We start from the raw sequence: 18,039 nt of genomic DNA, 5'->3' as shown, positions 1-18,039 counted from the left end.
GGAAGGAGGTTAAAAATAGTAACTATGGGCTAGTTAGCCTAACATCTATTATTTGAAATATGTTGGAATCAATCATTTCAGGAAGTAATGGCAGCACATTTGGAAAAATCATAATCTGATGAAGAAAAGTCAGTGTGGCTTCATGAGCGGGAAATGGTGTCTGATTAATTCATTAGAGTTTCTTGAGGAAGTCCCAGTCAGACTGCCTTGCTGATCTTTGACGAGCCTTATTCTCTCCTGAGTTACCCTTTTGTCCTTAATGTATTTAGAAAATCCCTTTGGATTCTCCTTAACCTTATTTGCCAAAGCTACCTCATGTCCCCTTTTTGCCCTCCTGATTTCCCTCTTAAGTATACTCCTACTGCCTTTTTACTGTTCTAAGGATTCACTCAATCTCTGCTGTCTGTACCTGACACATGCTTCTTTTTTTTTAACCAAACGCTCAATTTTTCTAGTGGTTCAGCATTCCCTACACCTGCCAGCCTTGCCTTTCACCCTAACGGGAACATACTGTTCCTGGACTCTCGTTATCTCATTTTCGAAGGCTTCCCATTTTCCAGCTATCCTTTTACCTGCAAATGTGTGTCCCCAATCAACTTTTGAAAATTCTTGTGTAATACCGTCAAAATTGGCCTTGGTCCATTTTGAACTTTAACTGTTAGATCCAGTGCATCATTTCCATTGCTATTTTAAACCTAATAGAATTATGGCACATCTGGAGTACTGAGAACAGTTTTGATCCCCTTATTTAAGAAAAGATATTATTTCATTGGAGACAGTTTAGAGAAGTTTTACTAGAATGATTCCTGAGATGGAGGGATTGTCTTCTGAGCAAAGGTTGAACAGGTTGGAATTCTACTCACTGGAAGAAAGTGTGGACTGCAGATGCTGGAGATCAGAGTCAAAAAGTGTGGTGCTGGAAAAGCACAGCAGGTCAGGAGAGTTGACGTTTTGGGAATAAGCCCTTCAGGAAGTGGTGGGTGGAATTTGCTCGAAACGTTGACTCGTCAGCTCCTTGGCTGCTGCCTGACCTGCTGTACCTTCCAGTGCCACACCTTTTGATTCTACTCACTGGAGTTCAGAAAAATGAGAGGTAATCTCATTGCATCGTATTGGATTCTCAAGGAGCTTGATGGAGTAAATGCTGTGAGATATTTCACCTCATGGGAGAGTCTAGGTTCAGTTAATATAGTCTCATAATAAAGGGACACCAATTTAAAATAAGGTTAGGAGGAATTTCTTCTCTTGAGGATTGAGAGTTCTTGGAGCTGCTTGCCTCCGAGAGCTGTAGGCAGAGTTCTCGTGTATATTTAAGTCTTTCGCTTTCTCGTACTTGCTCACTCTGTCTTGCATTCTTGTTCACTTGCACACTCGCACGCATTTTCACGCATGTCAAGGGTTATGGGGAAGGGCAGGAAAGTGGATGCAAAGAAAATCAGATTCGCTATGATCTTGAATGGCAAAGCAGACTTAAGGGTCTGAAAGCCAACTCCTGTTCTTATTTGTTATAATCTTGAGTTGTTTCCATCCCAAAGCTGTTCTGTAGTATGGAGAAGCAGAGGTAGTGGACTGCAGTGGTTTGGAGTCAAGGGGGTGTTCATCCTTTTGCAGACTTTGGTAGTAGCAATATCTGTTCTTCCCTCAAACTCCTGATCTACTCCCAGGAAGTTGCTGGCTCATTCCCTTGAATCTTGTCTCACTCTCACTTCCTATTTTATTTTGGAACTGGCAATCCACACATCATCTATCTGAATCCTTGTGGCTAATTACTATAGTTACTTATGACTTCTGGGTGACTGTTATCCCTTACCCAACTCTATTTAAAAGCTAGTTGTCACTCCTTCTAAGACAAGGCATCATCATTTCCCATATACTTCACTAAAGTAATTCAATTTTAAGGGGGATCATAATTTTCAATAATGTCGACTTCAACACTTTCCTGTTAGTGGGTTTTGCAAAGATTTATTTTCAAGCTGTCCTTAATTATGAGAACTGATCTTAAATTTATCCCACTGCAGGGAATGTGAGATTTTCTTTATAATTGTAGGTCTGGAAGCAAAAGTGCCAATACCTACAGCACAAGCAGAACAAAGCGGAGGCCATGACAGTGAAGCGGAAACTGACTGACTTATTGGAAGAGACAGCCACTAAACAGAAAGGTATTCTTACCAGAGAGCAATTCTACATTAATGATAAACGGGGACTGATCCACAGTCTGCTCCAGCCTGCCCCTCCACAGCTACAATCTCAATTTATTCACTGTCCACCCCAGCTGGAGGCTAGGTAGTTTCTTGGGAAAACAGATTAAATCCCAAACCAATTAGACAAAACAATCTGGGGAATTCTCCCTGGCCCCACCCTCTCTAAAATGGTCACCACTCCCCATTCTGTGCATCATCATTCTTTATATACAAGCATTTTAAAAAATTAATTCACAATGTGGGTGCTGAATAGGCTAGCATTTATTGCCCACCCTTAATTGCTCTTGAGAAAGGGTCGGTAAGCTGCCTTTTTGAACCGCTGAAGTCCCATGTGGTGTAGGTACACAGGCAGTGCTGTTGGGGAGGGGAGTTCTCAGATTTTGACCCAATGGCAGTGAAGGAATTGCACTATAGTTCCACGTCAGCGTGGTGTATCGCTTGGAAGTGAATTTGCAGATGGTAGTGTTCCCATGTAACTGCTGTATTCATCCTTCTGGGTGGTAAGAGGTTGTGGGTTTAGAGGATTCTGTCAGAGGAGCCTTGGTGAGTTGTTGCAGTGCATCTTGTAAATGGTAAGCACTGCTACTGCTGAGGTGATTTGTTCCAGCCAGAGTCACTATTCTTGTCGGATGGGGAGCACCTCTTAACATCTAATCTCAATTTGTGCTTGCACCACCTCAGGGTATGACCCTTACTCTTCCATATTTAGTGGAAACAAACGGTCAACTTCAACACACACTTCATCTTCTAAAGCTCGATCAAATTGCCCCTTATTCTTGTCCAAATTGTGCAGTGCTTCTCTAGATAACTGAGATTCTTTAGGAATGAATCTAATGACCTTCCTCTGCACCTTTCCAGAAGTCTCAGTAGAATTCACCGTATGAGGGCAGGAAAATTGGCCATAGTATTTCAACTATGAAGCTTGAGAAGGCTTGGCCTTTATGCTATTTTTTCGATTTGTTTATCCTGTAACTCTCTTTAGTGAGCAGTTGGACAGACCTTTTGGTTATCCCTATCTGGAGAAATGCCTTCAGGAGACCTTGGAAAAGATATTTACCTTCTGCCTGTTACGGGATATGTTACAGTTTATCAAAAGGACACCAGAGCTGGAAGGTCTTAATAATGAGGTCAGGTTCCACCAACTTGTATTTCTGGAACTTACCAGGTTTTGAAGTGACCTAATTGAGATATAGAGTAGATCTTGAGAAACTATTTTCTCTGTTAGGGGAGTCCATAACAAGATTGCATTATCTTGTGATTAGATCAAGGCCATTTGGAATGATATTAGGAGACATTTTTTTTCAAACATAGGGTAGTGAAAAATCTGAAACTTGATCTCCCAAAAAGCTGTGGATGCTGGAGGCCATTCAAAAAGTTCAGTACTGAATTTAGTAAATTTTTGTTTGGCAAGACTTTGGGACATTGTAGGTAAACGGAGTGGAGGTCTGATCAACCATGACTTAACAGAAGAACAACAGCAAGGGCTGAATGATGAGACTTCAAGAGGAGAAAGGAATTTCCCAGATGTATACATTGTAAACAAAAGATGTTGGAATTGCGAGAGAGAGTCTGGATAGACTGGAAGGTGCCTTCTGAAGCCTGTCTGTCACTTGCTATGAACAAATTCTATGATTTTCTCCTCTTTTATTCTCCTCTATATTTCAGGCAGACAAAATTCTTCATCTCTATCCAGTGTGGCATCATCACACAAGAAATCAACCCATTTGCTGGGATTGGGAGGAAGCAGTCACTCCTCTTCCCCCATTAAAATGCCAGATATCGATCCAATTGATGTCGCAGCCCACTTGCAGCTTCTGGGTGAATCATTGAGTCTCATAGGTCACCGATTGCAAGAAACTGAGGTGAGATGTTAATGTGAAACTGGTAAAAAGAAATGTTGGACAATTCCCTTAATAAATACAGGAGAAAAATTACCTGCAAGATAAATCTGACATTACTTTACTTGAAAATAAAAGGAGTTTCCAAACAACCCCCCCCCCCCCGCCCATACTTCCTTTAATGTTTTCCCAGAACATCAAATTTAAATAGAAATTTTAATTTTGCCCTGCAGTGGTCAACTTATTTAGACTGGCAATTTTAAAGATTTATAACTAAAACCTTTCTCCCTGCCTGAATGAAATTGTACAGGTACACAATGCTTTATTAAAAAATCCAAAAAGCTCAGAAAATTTTGTTTCCTCCATAACAATGTTGTTTGCCATGCAAACAGTTAACCCAAATCCATACTCATTTCAACCCGCGTCACTCTGACGTGACGTGGTGGCATGGCCCAGCACTGGCAGGCATCAGTTCTGTCTCAGGGCTCGTAGTACTCACAGGTGTGTCTGCTGTTCAGTAAGATTTTTTTAATATCGCTGTTAAACTGTCACTTACTCCAAAATCCAAAACGTTCCTAATTCTGAAAACCATCTGGCCCCAACAATTTTGGGTAAAGGATTGTGTACCTGTGCAATGATGCAAACGCCCTCCTCCTCTAAACACCTTTCTATTTCAATATATTTAAGTGAAAGCTAGGTAAAGAGCTGAAGGAGAAAGGAATAGGAGGGTGTGCTGATATGGTAAGGTGGAAAGGTTTTGGAGTACTTTTTAGATTAGATTACTTACAGTGTGGAAACAGGCCCTTCGGCCCAACAAGTCCACACTGACCCACCGAAGCGCCATCCACACCAGTCCCATTCCCCTACACTTACCCCTTCACCATTTAGCATGGTCAATTCACCTAACCTGCATATTTTGAAACTTTGGGAGGAAACCGGAGCATCCGGAGGAAACCCACGCAGAATGTGCAAACTCCACACAGTCAGTCGCCTGAGTTGAACCCGGGTCTCTGGCGGTGTGAGGCAGCAGTGCTAACCACTGTGCAAAACCACCCCCCCCCCCCCCCCCCCCCCCCGCTCTCTCTCTTTTTCTTTCTCTCTCTCTCTGTGACATCTGTCCTGTAAAACTCTGTGTTTGATTTTACCTTATGAACCAAGGGGTGTTATGGGGATTGTTGCAAATATTTGAAACAATATTATTAAGTTGGGATAATTTGTTGAGTTTTGGGATGTTAAGTTATCCAGTATTTTGTTCTTTTTTTTGTGTTTCATTTGGTAATCTTGTAAATAAATTCTATTCTGTTTAAAACTAAGTGGTTTGAGCAGCTGCATCACCCCTGGAATATCTGCATTACACCTGCTTAAAACAACTAGCAAAGTTAGGATCTAGGCTACTTTCTTAAATGTTTTGAGGGAGTCTGGCTTAGTCCATAACAAAGCTATCTGGATAGGTGCATGAATAGGAAGCGTTTAGAGGGATATGGGCTAATGTCTAGTTGGCATGGACAAGTTAGACTGAGCAGTCTGTTTCTGTGCCCTATGACTCTAATTGGGAGTTGACATTGCAAACAGTTCTTCAGTACAATAATTTTGAAATCCTTGTAGTTTCTCCGAGCTCCACCCTCATTGGGATTAATCCCCAGGAAATCAAATCTGGGACCTTCCTGGCCCTAGTAGCTCCAATGATGCATGGTATCGAAGCATGATTTTTTTTTTAAAAGGTTATGGCTAGAATTATATATAACAAAGTCATACTTTTGCCTTGCATTAAAAGATTGGTTAGAGTAAAATGTCTCATTCTTGTTTCTAGGGGATGGTGGCGGTGTCTGGGAGTCTCTCTGTCCTGCTGGATTCCATCATCTGTGCGCTCGGTCCTTTAACTTGTCTCACTGCGCAGGTTGAATGTCTCAATGGGTGTCCAAAAGAAGTCCTGGTAAAGTATTTCCCTTACCACCTTGCTCCAATTTTGCATCAGAATTAGTCCGTTGCCTTCCAAGGAGATTTGACAATGAGCAAATAATCTGAGGCTGATGCCTCTCTGTACTCTGTTAAGTCTCCTGATCACAAGTGAGCTAAGACGGTGCTTGGTCCTGTAGAATTTAACCTAATATTTACAAGTCAGCATTATCCCAAGTTCTTGCTTCTGAATGGACCACTCAAATTTAATGTTGACCTCTCTGCTTGTACACCTTCTCTGCAGCCGTAACATTATATTTGTCGATTTGTTCTAGTACCGTTATGCACTTTGAATGGTATGATCTGTCTGTACTGCACACAAAACAAAACCCTTCACTGTACCTCGGTACATGTGACAGTAACAAATCAAAGCAAATCTTTCTGATGAGGGCAAAGGGAGACCTGCAATCGAAGCTTTTCATCGTGTGCATATTGGGACAAACACATAAATAACACATTTCAGTTGTTTGAACCTTTTCATCTTTGTTATTCATAATGAATGCAAAATGAAAAACTTCAATATTATTTCTTTTTCTCAGCAGTGCTCATGTTCTGTGTTACTAAGCGAATAGAAGACTGTTTCTCTTATCATAATGACAGAAAATCTTTTTTAGTGGCACGTAGACTGACAATTAGAAGACCCAGGAGGAGAAAGTGAGGACTGCAGATGCTGGAGATCAGAGTGAAAATGTGTTGCTGGAAAAGCGCAGCAGGTCAGGCAGCATCCAAGGAACAGGAGAGTCGACGTTTCAGGCATAATTCCTGAAGAAGGGCTTATGCCCGAAACATCGAATCTCCTGTTCCTTGGATGCTGCCTGACCTGCTGCGCTTTTCCAGCAACACATTTTCAGCAATTAGAAGACCCAGCTCAGGTAATTGGGAAACAGCTTAGGAATGAGGAAAATCTTTTTTTGTCAACACTGCATTATTATGAAAAGGCGGTTAAAACAGGTTCAATGGTAACTTTCAAAAAGGTGATAATGGAGAATCTGGTTTATTTGAATTTTCACACAACGGGTTGTTACACAGGAATAAGATTCATGAGATTGGAAGATAATGTTGAGGAGCACTTGAAGGACAGACAGCAGAGGCTAGGATAAACAGGTCATTTTAGGATAACTATGTGGAACTAGTGGAATCTGCGCTTTAATACTGCTTCTGCGGTCCATGTCACTTATTTAAATGATGAGGCTGAAGTTCGTATTCAAGTTTGCAAAGCACAGTAGTAATGTAAACTGTCAAGAGGATACAGATAGACAGTTGCAATGAGAGGTAGACAGGTTAAGTGAGCGGGTAAGAAGGTGAGAGATGGATTGAAATGTGAACAAGTGTGACTTTGGAAAATAGAATATGTTTTGGTTGTTATACTCTCAAAATGTTTATTGATTTAGTCAGACATGATTTCCTTTTCACAAAAAAAAACAGTGACTACCTAATTTCTTTGTGATTTTCCAAGGGCGCTGTTACTAAGTACTGATACTTAAACATTTTCTGGAAATTGTAGGATGTAAGTTACTTTCGTTATCTCTCCATTTTAAATACTGGGTGGCTTTAGTGTATAAGAGTGAGTCTGTTTGTTCTGCCACAGAGAGCACATCAGTCGGAGTCAGTAAACACTCTGTTGCTGATGTGGCATTATCTTGGCTTTGGATGCTAGATTGCTGAGGTTTGTTTTTGTTTTGTGATTCAGACCAGCTCGGTTTTCTGTTTTTTCTTTTACTGATTTAGATGTCAATGGGAACCGTGGTTTTCTATTTGGTATGGTGCAACAAATTGACTTGCCTTTTGTATATCAGAGGTTACTCATTTCTAAGCCTAGTAATTGACTGTTGGCAGACTGTTTTGACTGAAAGGTTTTACTTGGTCCTGTGTAGATAAATACAGGGGGCATTGGAAAATGAAGAAGAGCAAGATCCTTTGTTTTTTGACTATGACAGTATTCCTTGGCCTTAAGGCGTTGTGCACGGTGATAGCCTCCCTACATTTGAAGTTTCAGGTTCAAGTTTTACCTCTTGATTTGATGACCATAGCAAGTGCATCATAACAGATTCCATGCAAAATATTATCCATAGTCCAAGATACTATTAAACCCCCATGCACATTATTCCTCAGCCACAAGGTTAACTCTCCCCTTCTATCATATATGGAGAATAATTGAGGGCATAGAATTTGTAAAGCTATTCAAAAACCCAACAGCATCTGTTGAGAGAAAGCAGAGTCAACATTTCCGGTCCGGTGACCTTTTTTTTGAGAACTTCTTCATTAACTCTGCCTTCTCCCACAGATGCTGCCAGACCTGCTGAGTTTCTCCAGCAATTTCGGTTCTGATTTAGTGTTTCCAGTATCCGCAGTCCTCTGGTTTTAAAAAAAATATATACTTGCTGGTTTCACCCTGCTTTTATGGGGAGATGTTTTTGTCAGGAGTTCTATTTGCTGATGTTTATAGAGACTTGCACTCATTTACTGAAGTCGGCTGTTGACTGCAAGTTCTGCCACATGTATATCACGTTGGTTGAAACAGTGCCCTTTCGGTTGTGTCCTTCCCTCTAACCATCTTCCTTGGCCAAGAAAGACTGACGGGAGGTGGAATTTGCATAGTATTAGTAGGACTAGGATCAGAGTGTCCTCTCAAGTTACAGAAGCTGCTTTCTGATGATTTTTTTTATCCACCCAGGCCCATACTCTGGATAACATTGCTTATATCATGCCAGGCCTTTGATCTTTGTGGATTGTTGGAACTGGAAGAATACCAGAAAACTGAATAATATATTGTACATAAAGACTTGGCTGTGGAGGAACACGTGTGTTCTGTACCCTTTCCCATAGTATTGTAATTATTGTTGAGTGGGGTGAAAGCCTGATTTCAAACTGTCAAGACATACAGCAGGCTGAGTGGGAAGATTGTGGTTTATCATAGAACTTATGGACTGACTGGCACTTACGTGGGACCACTTCAACACCAAATGAGAAAGCAAGCGCTGGATCATCTTACGCTGAAGTCTAAATGTTATCACGGGTACATGTCATTTTGTAAGTCTAATGTTTAAACAAGATGTATGTCACAATTTTTGTTTTAGAATTGTGAATCTGGAATAAAAAAAAAAGTTGGAAATATGTAACTGCTTAGTTGCCCACTGAAACAAGGAAACTGCAGTGTTCCAATGGAAGCCCAGATTCACAGGTGCCAAAGCTACCTTGAACTTTTAGGTGCTCAGCTATCCATTATATGTTTGCAGTTACCTTTCTATTTCAGTTGAATTATTTTATACAATTGAAAATGCAGCATCTCTTGTGTTTCACAGCAGTTCCCATTCTGTCCTTGGTGCATTAACTCCATTTAATTCTTCCATGGATTTTTTTTATTGTAGGTACACTCATATGAGCACAGCTTATAAGAGATGTAATGTTTTGTGATTAATTGTTCTCTTTCAAAGTTGATTCTATGCATAGACTGCCTCATACAGGATCATAGGGTTTAACACCACCTCATTTTTGCTTTAGACTAGCAAAACCTTGCAAAGTTTTGTCTCTTTATCCATTACATCTTAACTCTACCTTTCCTTTCCTGAACAACTTGACAGGTACCTAGGTAATTGTTCTTGATTTTATTTATTCACTCACAGATCGTGGGCACTGCTGGCTAGGTCAGCACGACATCCATTCCTAATTGCCTGGAGAAGCTAGTGAGTTTGTCATCTTCCTGAACCACTGCAGTCCATTGGCAAAGGGGCCTTCATAGTACTGTTTGGGAGGGACTTCCAGGATTTGTCCTCGTGACACTGAAGGAATGGAGCTATACTTCTAAATCAGGGTGGCATATAGTTTGGAGAGAATCGCAAGTAGCGGTGTTCCCATATCTCTGCTGCCCTTGTCCCTTAGATGGTGGAGATTGCAGGTTTGGAAGGTGCTGTCGAAGCAAGTGAGTCTGGATGCTCGGTGTTAAGATTGGTATATTTTGTTGAGCTATTCCAGTCCTACCCTTTTTCAAACTCGCTGCAAAAAAAAATTTCCCTTCAATATTTATTGAATTTACTTCCACGTGCTTTTGGGCAGTTTTCTCTCGAACTGTATATTAAAAGAAAATCCTGATTCATTTGGAATCCGTGGGTCCTCAGATTACCTACCCACCTGGCACTGGAAACCACTTCTCCCATTTAATTTTAAAACCTCATTATTGCTCTAGTAGTTTCTTTGTATGAACATTTCATTGCATTAACCAGACAACATTAAAATAGTGTTTTAGTAATAGATGGAAATTACCTGCTCATTGGAAGTGAACTGGTTCTGTACATGTTCGAAAGAAGAGCCTTATTGGATTCAAAATGTGAACTTTGTTTTTCTTACCAAACATGCTGCCAAATTTGTTCAGTTTCTCCAAAATTTTTGCAAATTATTCTGTGGTTGAGTTTTTAGTTCAGGATTGTGTTCATTACAGATAATAGCTTCAAACATTTAGGCTTTATCTTTCCTGAAGCACCATGGGACATTCTCCCACAAAGGTACTCTACAAATACAAGTTGTTGTTGGAAGGTACATAACATTTGCTTTGCTCCATTTTTCAGTTCTTTTCTGTAGGATAATGATGCCTTTGAGGCCACTGTGTAGCTGCTCTTCATAAATAAGTGCCATCTCTTGTCAAGTATACTCATTGTTGAGAAAGTTTCTCTGCATGGAGAGTGTGTGTTTAAACCAGTAATCGTGCATCTGTATCTTCATTTAAAGTTACACAACAAAGTTGGTGATTTTTGTCAAATTGGTTGAGACATTCTGAACAAGGTTTGAAATATTCACTGACAATTTGCCTTTACACGGTGCCTTTTAATGTAACTGTGCTTTATTGTTTTTCCATTAGGTTACAGGCTGTAGTGTGAACTGAGAGTTGTTTTGCAGTAGTTCTGCAGTTGTCATATAAAAACTCTTCCAGAACTCAATGGATTAAATCCAGTAAGCACCTCCCATCCTGGCTGCTGTTGGTGTGGGGTTGTGGGGGAATTTAGAAACATCAAATCCTTACAGTGTGGAAGCATGCCATTTGGTCCTACATGTCCGAACCGACCCTCTGATGAGAATTCCCCCCCCACCCCCCACCAGACGCACTCCCTATCCTATCCCTGTAACCCCACATTTCCCGTGGCTAATTCACCTAGCCTGCACATCCCTGGACACTACGGGTGAATTTAGCATGGCCAATCTGCCTAACCTGCACATCTGTGGACTGTGGGAGGAAATCCAGGTTCCCCAAAGGAAACCCGCGCAGACACTGGGAATGTGCAAACTCCATCCGGGGGTAGAATCAAACCCAGGTCCCTCGTACTGTGAGGCAGCAGTGCTAACCACTGAGCCACCGTACCATCCAATTCGTCCAATCAGGAAACACAGCGTCAGAAGAAAAGGGTAGGACATTTAGGACTGAGATAAGGAGGAATTTCTTCACTTGGAGAAGTTGAATCTTTGAAATTCTCTACCCCAGCGAGCTGTGAAGATTCAGTCATTGAATCTATTCATGACAGGGATCAATAGATTAAGATATTAAGGGATGTGGGGATTGTGCGCAAAAATGGTGTTGAGGTAGAAAATCTAGAATTTTGGATCAAGGATCGGAATGGCTGATTCTTGCTTCTCTTTTCTATGTTCCTATCGTTAAGAAATCATAAATTATTTTGATACTCAGGACAGGCAGTTTCAGGCACAAGTATTCAGTGAGACTTGTTGTACAGCTAACTATCCATTACTAGAATCAAATAGTGTTTGGTGTATTGCTAACTGAATCACAACATGGACCTAGTTCTGTTATGACATGTCCTTATTAAAATCATGAAGGTTACTAAGTAAATTTTAACTATTCCTTCTCATATGTCTCCTCTGAGGAAATGGAAAATACGCATGGAGCTATTAAATATTCACATTGTCAATTATTTGCTATCAAAATGACCCTCCCCAAACACATTTAAAAGGTTAATTACTATTTAAAGATGTTTCTTTTGAAATGGTGTGACTTATTTTATTTTCACCCAGTTTAATTGTAGGGGTGAGTTAGCTCACCTCTGACATGGACCTGCCTGTGCTGCCTCATTGCTGTTCCTTCACTGTGTCTGGATCAAATTCCTACTACAACTCCATTGCACTGTGGATGGATCTACACCCCATGGATTATAGCAGTTCAAGAATTCAGAGGCAGTTATGGATGGGTAACAAATGCTGCCGTTGACAGCGTTGCTCACATTCCCATAAAATATTTCTTTTTAAAAATGTCTATCTTGCCAATGACGAGCTGATCATTTTGACACATGAAATCTGACCAGGCTGGGCAGTTCTGAATATTTGGATGGAAATGTAAAACAGTCCAGTTCTAGGATGTCCCTTTATAAGCATACAAACTGCTTGGTTTGGTTTAGCCTGATTACACTGCAGTGCATGTTGCTGAAACAACAGGCTGGCCTCTTTATAACTACAACCAAAAGAAATGAGAATAGGAGTAGGCTGTTCGATCCCTTGAATCTGTTGCAAGATTCAACGTCATCGTGACTGATCAGATTGCGACCACAATTCCACTTTCCTGCCTTTTCCCCAAAATCCATTTTTGATCCAAAATCTGTTAAACTCACACAGCCTTGAATATATTGCTGTCAGGGAGTAGAACCTCCAGGCTGACCAACCCTCTCTGAGCGAAAACAAATCCTCCTTGTATCAGCCTTAAAAGGGACAGCCTTTATTTTTAAATCCGTTCTGGACACCCTTGCAAGACCAAACATTTCTTGGAATCTGACAAAGCACATACTCTCAGGATTATATGTTCCAATAAGATAAACTCTCATTCTTCCAAATTCATGCTACATTTTAGATACAAAGATTTGGTTTGGATGCAGCCCTGAGTCGACCTTGCTAAACCCCGGGTTATTTACTGAGCAAATAGATTAAATTGTTTGGGCAGTCGGTGAGAAATTGAACAGGTACATGAGGAGGCTGTTCAATTCTTCAAGCTTGTTCCACCCATCCAAGCTGCCGCTGAATCAGAACTTGTAATTCCAAGTCAAGTAAATGTGTGCCTCATAATCCAAAACAGGTCTCTGACACTATTTCTTCAAGTCTAATTGTACTTGTTTTTTCACCTCTGGGATCAGAATGTGGATGCAGCTCAACTGCATGCAATAAATAATTTATTTGTTTCTTCTGGCTAACAGATCATGGAGATGGCAGCCAAGGGAATAGAAAATGTCAAACTCACAAATAGCAGAGTGTGTTGTTGGAGCTGAGTAGGAGGAACTTTACTATATATGCCTCCTCAGCTGCCCCCCCACCCCCTCCCTCCCTGCTTCAGCTGTCCATTACTCTTGACTGTATCTTCCCTGATAAGACATGCTTCTATTGCGTGCCAGAAATGTACTAATGTACCTCGTTCTGATGAGTTCAAATCACACGCTAGGTCACAGTCCTCCTTGGTACATGTTGAGCTGAATTTCTACCTCCTTCTGGGAGAAAACCATGGGTCATTGGACCTATTCTGTTTTCAACGTAAGTACAGAGCTGTCTTACTGATCAAGCCGTTTTCCTTTCTCACTGCTTTAGCACCACGATGAACTAATTTCCAAAACCTGTGCTCCCATCTACAGGCTAGGTGTCGCCATTAAAATTTATTCTTCCAAAATTAAAAGAAAATGTGTAAAGGTTTAGAATTTTTTTAAACATCTTGAGCTATCATAATAAGTGCTTTTTGAACTGTCTTTAGTTGAGCACTGTAAACCGTAGTTGTGTGCTATATGTACTACATAAAAAAAACATGAGTTTTTATATTTGAATCTGTCTTGGTTGTCTTATTTCAATAGATTGTGTCATTATTATTCGTCATCAGTTACAGCTGGCTATGCAAGCACTGACTAATGAAGTAATGCCATTGAGATTAATGGATATCGGACAGGATAGCATAGGAGGCTAATCCAATCAAGTCTGATATCTCCTTTTAAGGTGCAAGTGGAAAGATTTAAAAGGGGCCTAAAGGGCAACTTTTTCACACACACGGTGTGTGTATGGAATGAGCTGCCAGAGGAACTGGTGTCAGTGGGTACAATTACAACATTTAAAAGGCGTCTGGTGGGTACATGAATTGGAAGGGTTTAGAGCGATATGGGCCAAATAATGCCTACATTAATTTAGGATATCTGGCATGGACAATTGGGACCAAAGGTTCTGTTTCTGTGCTGTACAACTCTAACTCCAAATGTGAACTACCCAAAGTCTTTGTATGGCATTTGGTATTTAAATACTTGCCAAATGCAGCAATGTTGAGTCCAATGTTAATGACTCCTCCTGGTACTTTGGGTAATTGAAGCTGCTGCTGTCCTTCATGGGTAACTTCATGAATCATCAGTATTTTGTTTTTAAGATTCTTACTTAAAAGATGTTCAAGCTTCCACTGTGGCTTGGAAGGATCACATGATAAAATTTTGCATTTTAAGGTTTAATTGTAACGCAAACTAAAAGCAACATTGAATAAATACTGTTTTGATAGAAAACTTACTGAGAAAAGGCTTGTATGTTTAACACTAGAAATAAAAATCCCCCTCCTATGGTTTTACTGCTCTGCCTCTTGAGTAGGTGCTCCATTCTCTGGCAACAATCCAAAGTGATTCATAACTTGAGAGCTTATTACTTGTCTTTTCCTCTCATTACCAAAACAAAACTGCAGATGCTGGAAATCACAAACAAAATCAGAAATTGCTGGAAAAAAACTCAAGGTCTGTCAACATCAATGTTGAAAGCAGAGTTAATATTTCAGGTCCAGTGACTCTTTAAGAACTACTTCAGTACTGTTTAGTACAGTGAGACTAGCTGAGCTTTTCTAGCAATTTCTGTTTTTATTTACTTTAGCTTTTAATCGTTAACCTGGTCTTTACGATGTGATTAAACTGGAGATTCTTCTCTTTGACCAAAATTCAGTGAATCTTTTGAATCACATTAACCTTCAAAAATCTGATTTCTTCGCTCCCAGCACAAGCTCCCACTCTTGCCCATGTATTGAATCAGATTTACTGCCTCTACCTCTCTGCTTACTCTCTGTCAGATTCCCTTAGACTGAGACTAAGAGATTGGGAGATTATGAGAGAACCTGCTGCAAACCGATGCTACAATAGCTTTCTTTGAGCTCCCTCATAAACTCATCTCCATGGTAAAATGAATCACATGGGCCTTGTATCCAGGTAGAGTTTTTAAACATTCAATCACTGAGGATGTTGCAAGCTAGGTCAACATTTGTCACCCAACCCTAACTGCCCAGAGAGCAGTTAAGAGTCAACCACATTGCTGTGGGTCTGGACTCATGTGAAGGCCAGACCAGGTGAGGATGGCAATTTCCTTCCCTAAAGGATATTAGTGAATCATGTGGGTCTTTCCAACAATTGACAATGGATTCACTGCTATCATTAGACTTATAATTCCAGATTTTCATTGAATTTAAATTCTACCATCTGCCATGACAGGATTCAAACTAGGGTTCCCAGAACATTGCCTGGGTCTCTGGATTAACAGTCCAGCAATAATACCACTAGGGCATTGTCTCCCAATGCCACTAAGCTATATCCTTTAGATTCCCAAGTTCATTCTAAGTTGAATCCAAACAGATGGTTTAAAGTGTAACTGTTTACAAAACCTGGCAATTCTTTCCTAGGAACTCAGTCACTGAAGATGGAATTGTTTATGTACAATTTGCACAGATGTTTTGGTAATTGTTTACAGGCCATCTTGTAACATCTTCCCCGCAAAACAACCATCCTCTGCTTTACTGAACACATGGCTATTTTCATCCTTTACACAACCAACACATGAAAACAATTCATGTGACCCCTTCACTCCATTTTACCCAAAAAAAGAGTCCCACAATATTCTGAAACTTTGTTTTGTAACGAATACCTTTATCACTACTAGTTATTGGAGCAGTTCTGAGGTGAATGCATGGTAAATCCTGCTCCCCTGAATTTTCTGAATCACGGTAGCACGAAAACAAAAAAGAGGAACCTAATGCATTATAACAGTGGGGGGGGGGGGTATGGGGAGGGAGAATGGTGGCAGGTAGGGAGGCCCAAGTCTTGGGGCGGCACGGTGGCTCAGTGGTTAGCACTGCTGCCTCACAGCACCAGGTTCCCAGATTCAATTCTAGCCTCAGGCAACTGTCTGTGTGGGTTTCCTCCCACAATCCAAAGACGTGCAGGTCAGGAGAATTGGCCATGCGAAATTGCCCATCGTGTTAGGTGCATTAGTCAGAGGGTAATGGGTCTGGTTGGGTTACTCTTTGGAGGATTGGTGTGGACTGGTTGGGCTGAAGGGACTGTTTCCACACTGTAGGGGATCTAATCTAATCTAATGTCTTGGAGGTAGAAGCATTTTTCTCTAGATTGCAAAGGTGTCAGAGAAGCCGTAGGAACGAAGTGCATCATATCTCAAACAGCAAATCTGTATCTTGCCATCATCAAGAAATTCATGTAAAAGATCAATAAGAAAGCTGAGTTATCGTAATGAGGAAAGAATTAAAAAAGAAATACAGCATAGGAATAGGCCCTTTGGTCCTCTAAGTCTGTGCTGACATATTTTGCCCTTCCAAACTAAAACGGTCTTCACTTACAAGATCTGTATGCCTCTATTCCCTTCCCATTCATGCAGAATGAAAGAAGCACCACTTAGGAGCTAAAGTAGTTGATTAAAATCATATGATCTAGATGGACCAAAGTTAATAACTGAATATTTATTGATTATATATACATATCACTTGCAGTAGGCTTTGTCAAGGTATTGGAAGAGTGCCAAGTTCTTCAAATTTGCACAAAGGTGATACAATGGAAGGGGTAGATGGGTCTTTATTTTAGCATCTTGGATAAAAGATGGCATTTCTGACAATGCAGCCCGTCCTCTGTCCTGCCATGATGGGCTCAGATTTTGAATCGATACACCTAAATCAGGTAAGACGTTTACGACTGAGTGAAGAGAAGAACATGAGAAGAACACAGGCTGATGTTCATACGTTAATTAAAAATCATGCTAAAAACTAAGTGCCAAGAGAAACAAACATACCCCGAAAATAGATTAGAAAAGATAAAAAGTTGGGCAAGAGATTTAGAAAAAAATTAAGAATTATTGCTGAAGAAAGCTTTACATCTTGCACTCATCAAGATTAAAAGCAGAAGTGCCTAAATTTCAATCACTGTAGTTTATAGTACAGGAGAATAGTTGGTTGATAAGTTGACTGTGGTCAAGGTCGAAAAGTGTGGTGCTGGAAAATTACAGCCAGTCAGGCAGCATCCGAGGAGCAGGAGAGTCGACGTTCAGAGCATAAGTGCTTCATAGCCAAGGCCTCTCCATGGAGAAAGCAGCAGGAAATTATAGGCTTAAGATACAAGGCTTGAAAGTAATCCTTTCGTTTGCCGAGAATAAGTCTCGACATATGGAGACATGTCACTCTTAGCAACCATACTTTGCCATTGTTCTGAGATTAGCCAATTAAGTTCCGCTCCAGGAATCTGCACAAAAGTCAATACTGACTCCCTGTGTAACATTGAGAGTATGCTGCACTTAAACTGAGGTCTCATCTGCTCTCATAGCTGGACGTTAAAGAGCCTGTAGCATTATTTCAAAGATGCTCTTGCTAATTGTTACCTATCAATACAACTAAAACAGAGGATCCGTTCATTACCATGCTGCTGTTTGTGGAAATTTGCTGCACTTTTGCATTGATCATATTACAATAGCTAGTGGAAAAGGTGGACTTAATTGACTGCTGGGGTGAAGAGGTTATCTTATGATGTTGGGTTGGACGTGGGGTCTGTATCCTTTAGATCTTTGAAGATTGAGCACTGATAATATTGAAAAATATAACATTCTGAAGGGACAGGAGTGAATGCTGAGAGGATATTTCATTCAGTAGGAGAAACAGGGGCACAAATTACAGTTGAAAATGTGTTGCTGGTTAAAGCACAGCAGGTTAGGCAGCATCCAAGGAATAGGAAATTCGACGTTTCGGGCATAAGCCCTTCATCAGGAATGAGGAGAGTGTGCCAAGC

The 18,039-nt window shown here is 40.6% G+C and overlaps 1 protein-coding gene across 3 annotated transcripts in view; it reads left to right on the top strand.

Annotated features, from left to right (window-relative positions):
- The window catches only part of hmgxb4a (HMG box domain containing 4a), a 47,815-nt gene extending 34,044 nt beyond the window's left edge, over nt 1-13,771 (top strand). For all 3 annotated transcript variants that reach the window (XM_060849313.1, XM_060849314.1, XM_060849311.1), the window contains 4 exons: nt 2,048-2,159; nt 3,867-4,063; nt 5,850-5,972; nt 8,670-13,771. In XM_060849313.1, the coding sequence (XP_060705296.1) occupies nt 2,048-2,159; nt 3,867-4,063; nt 5,850-5,972; nt 8,670-8,714 (477 nt within the window). In that variant the 3' untranslated portion in view covers nt 8,715-13,771. The remainder of the gene's footprint in view (nt 1-2,047; nt 2,160-3,866; nt 4,064-5,849; nt 5,973-8,669) is intronic.
- The last annotated feature ends 4,268 nt before the right edge of the window (nt 13,772-18,039 follow it).

The sequence above is a fragment of the Hemiscyllium ocellatum genome, chromosome 33 (assembly GCF_020745735.1).
Source record: "Hemiscyllium ocellatum isolate sHemOce1 chromosome 33, sHemOce1.pat.X.cur, whole genome shotgun sequence".
NCBI lineage: Eukaryota > Metazoa > Chordata > Chondrichthyes > Orectolobiformes > Hemiscylliidae > Hemiscyllium > Hemiscyllium ocellatum.
This window is presented reverse-complemented; position numbering and strand designations above follow the sequence as displayed.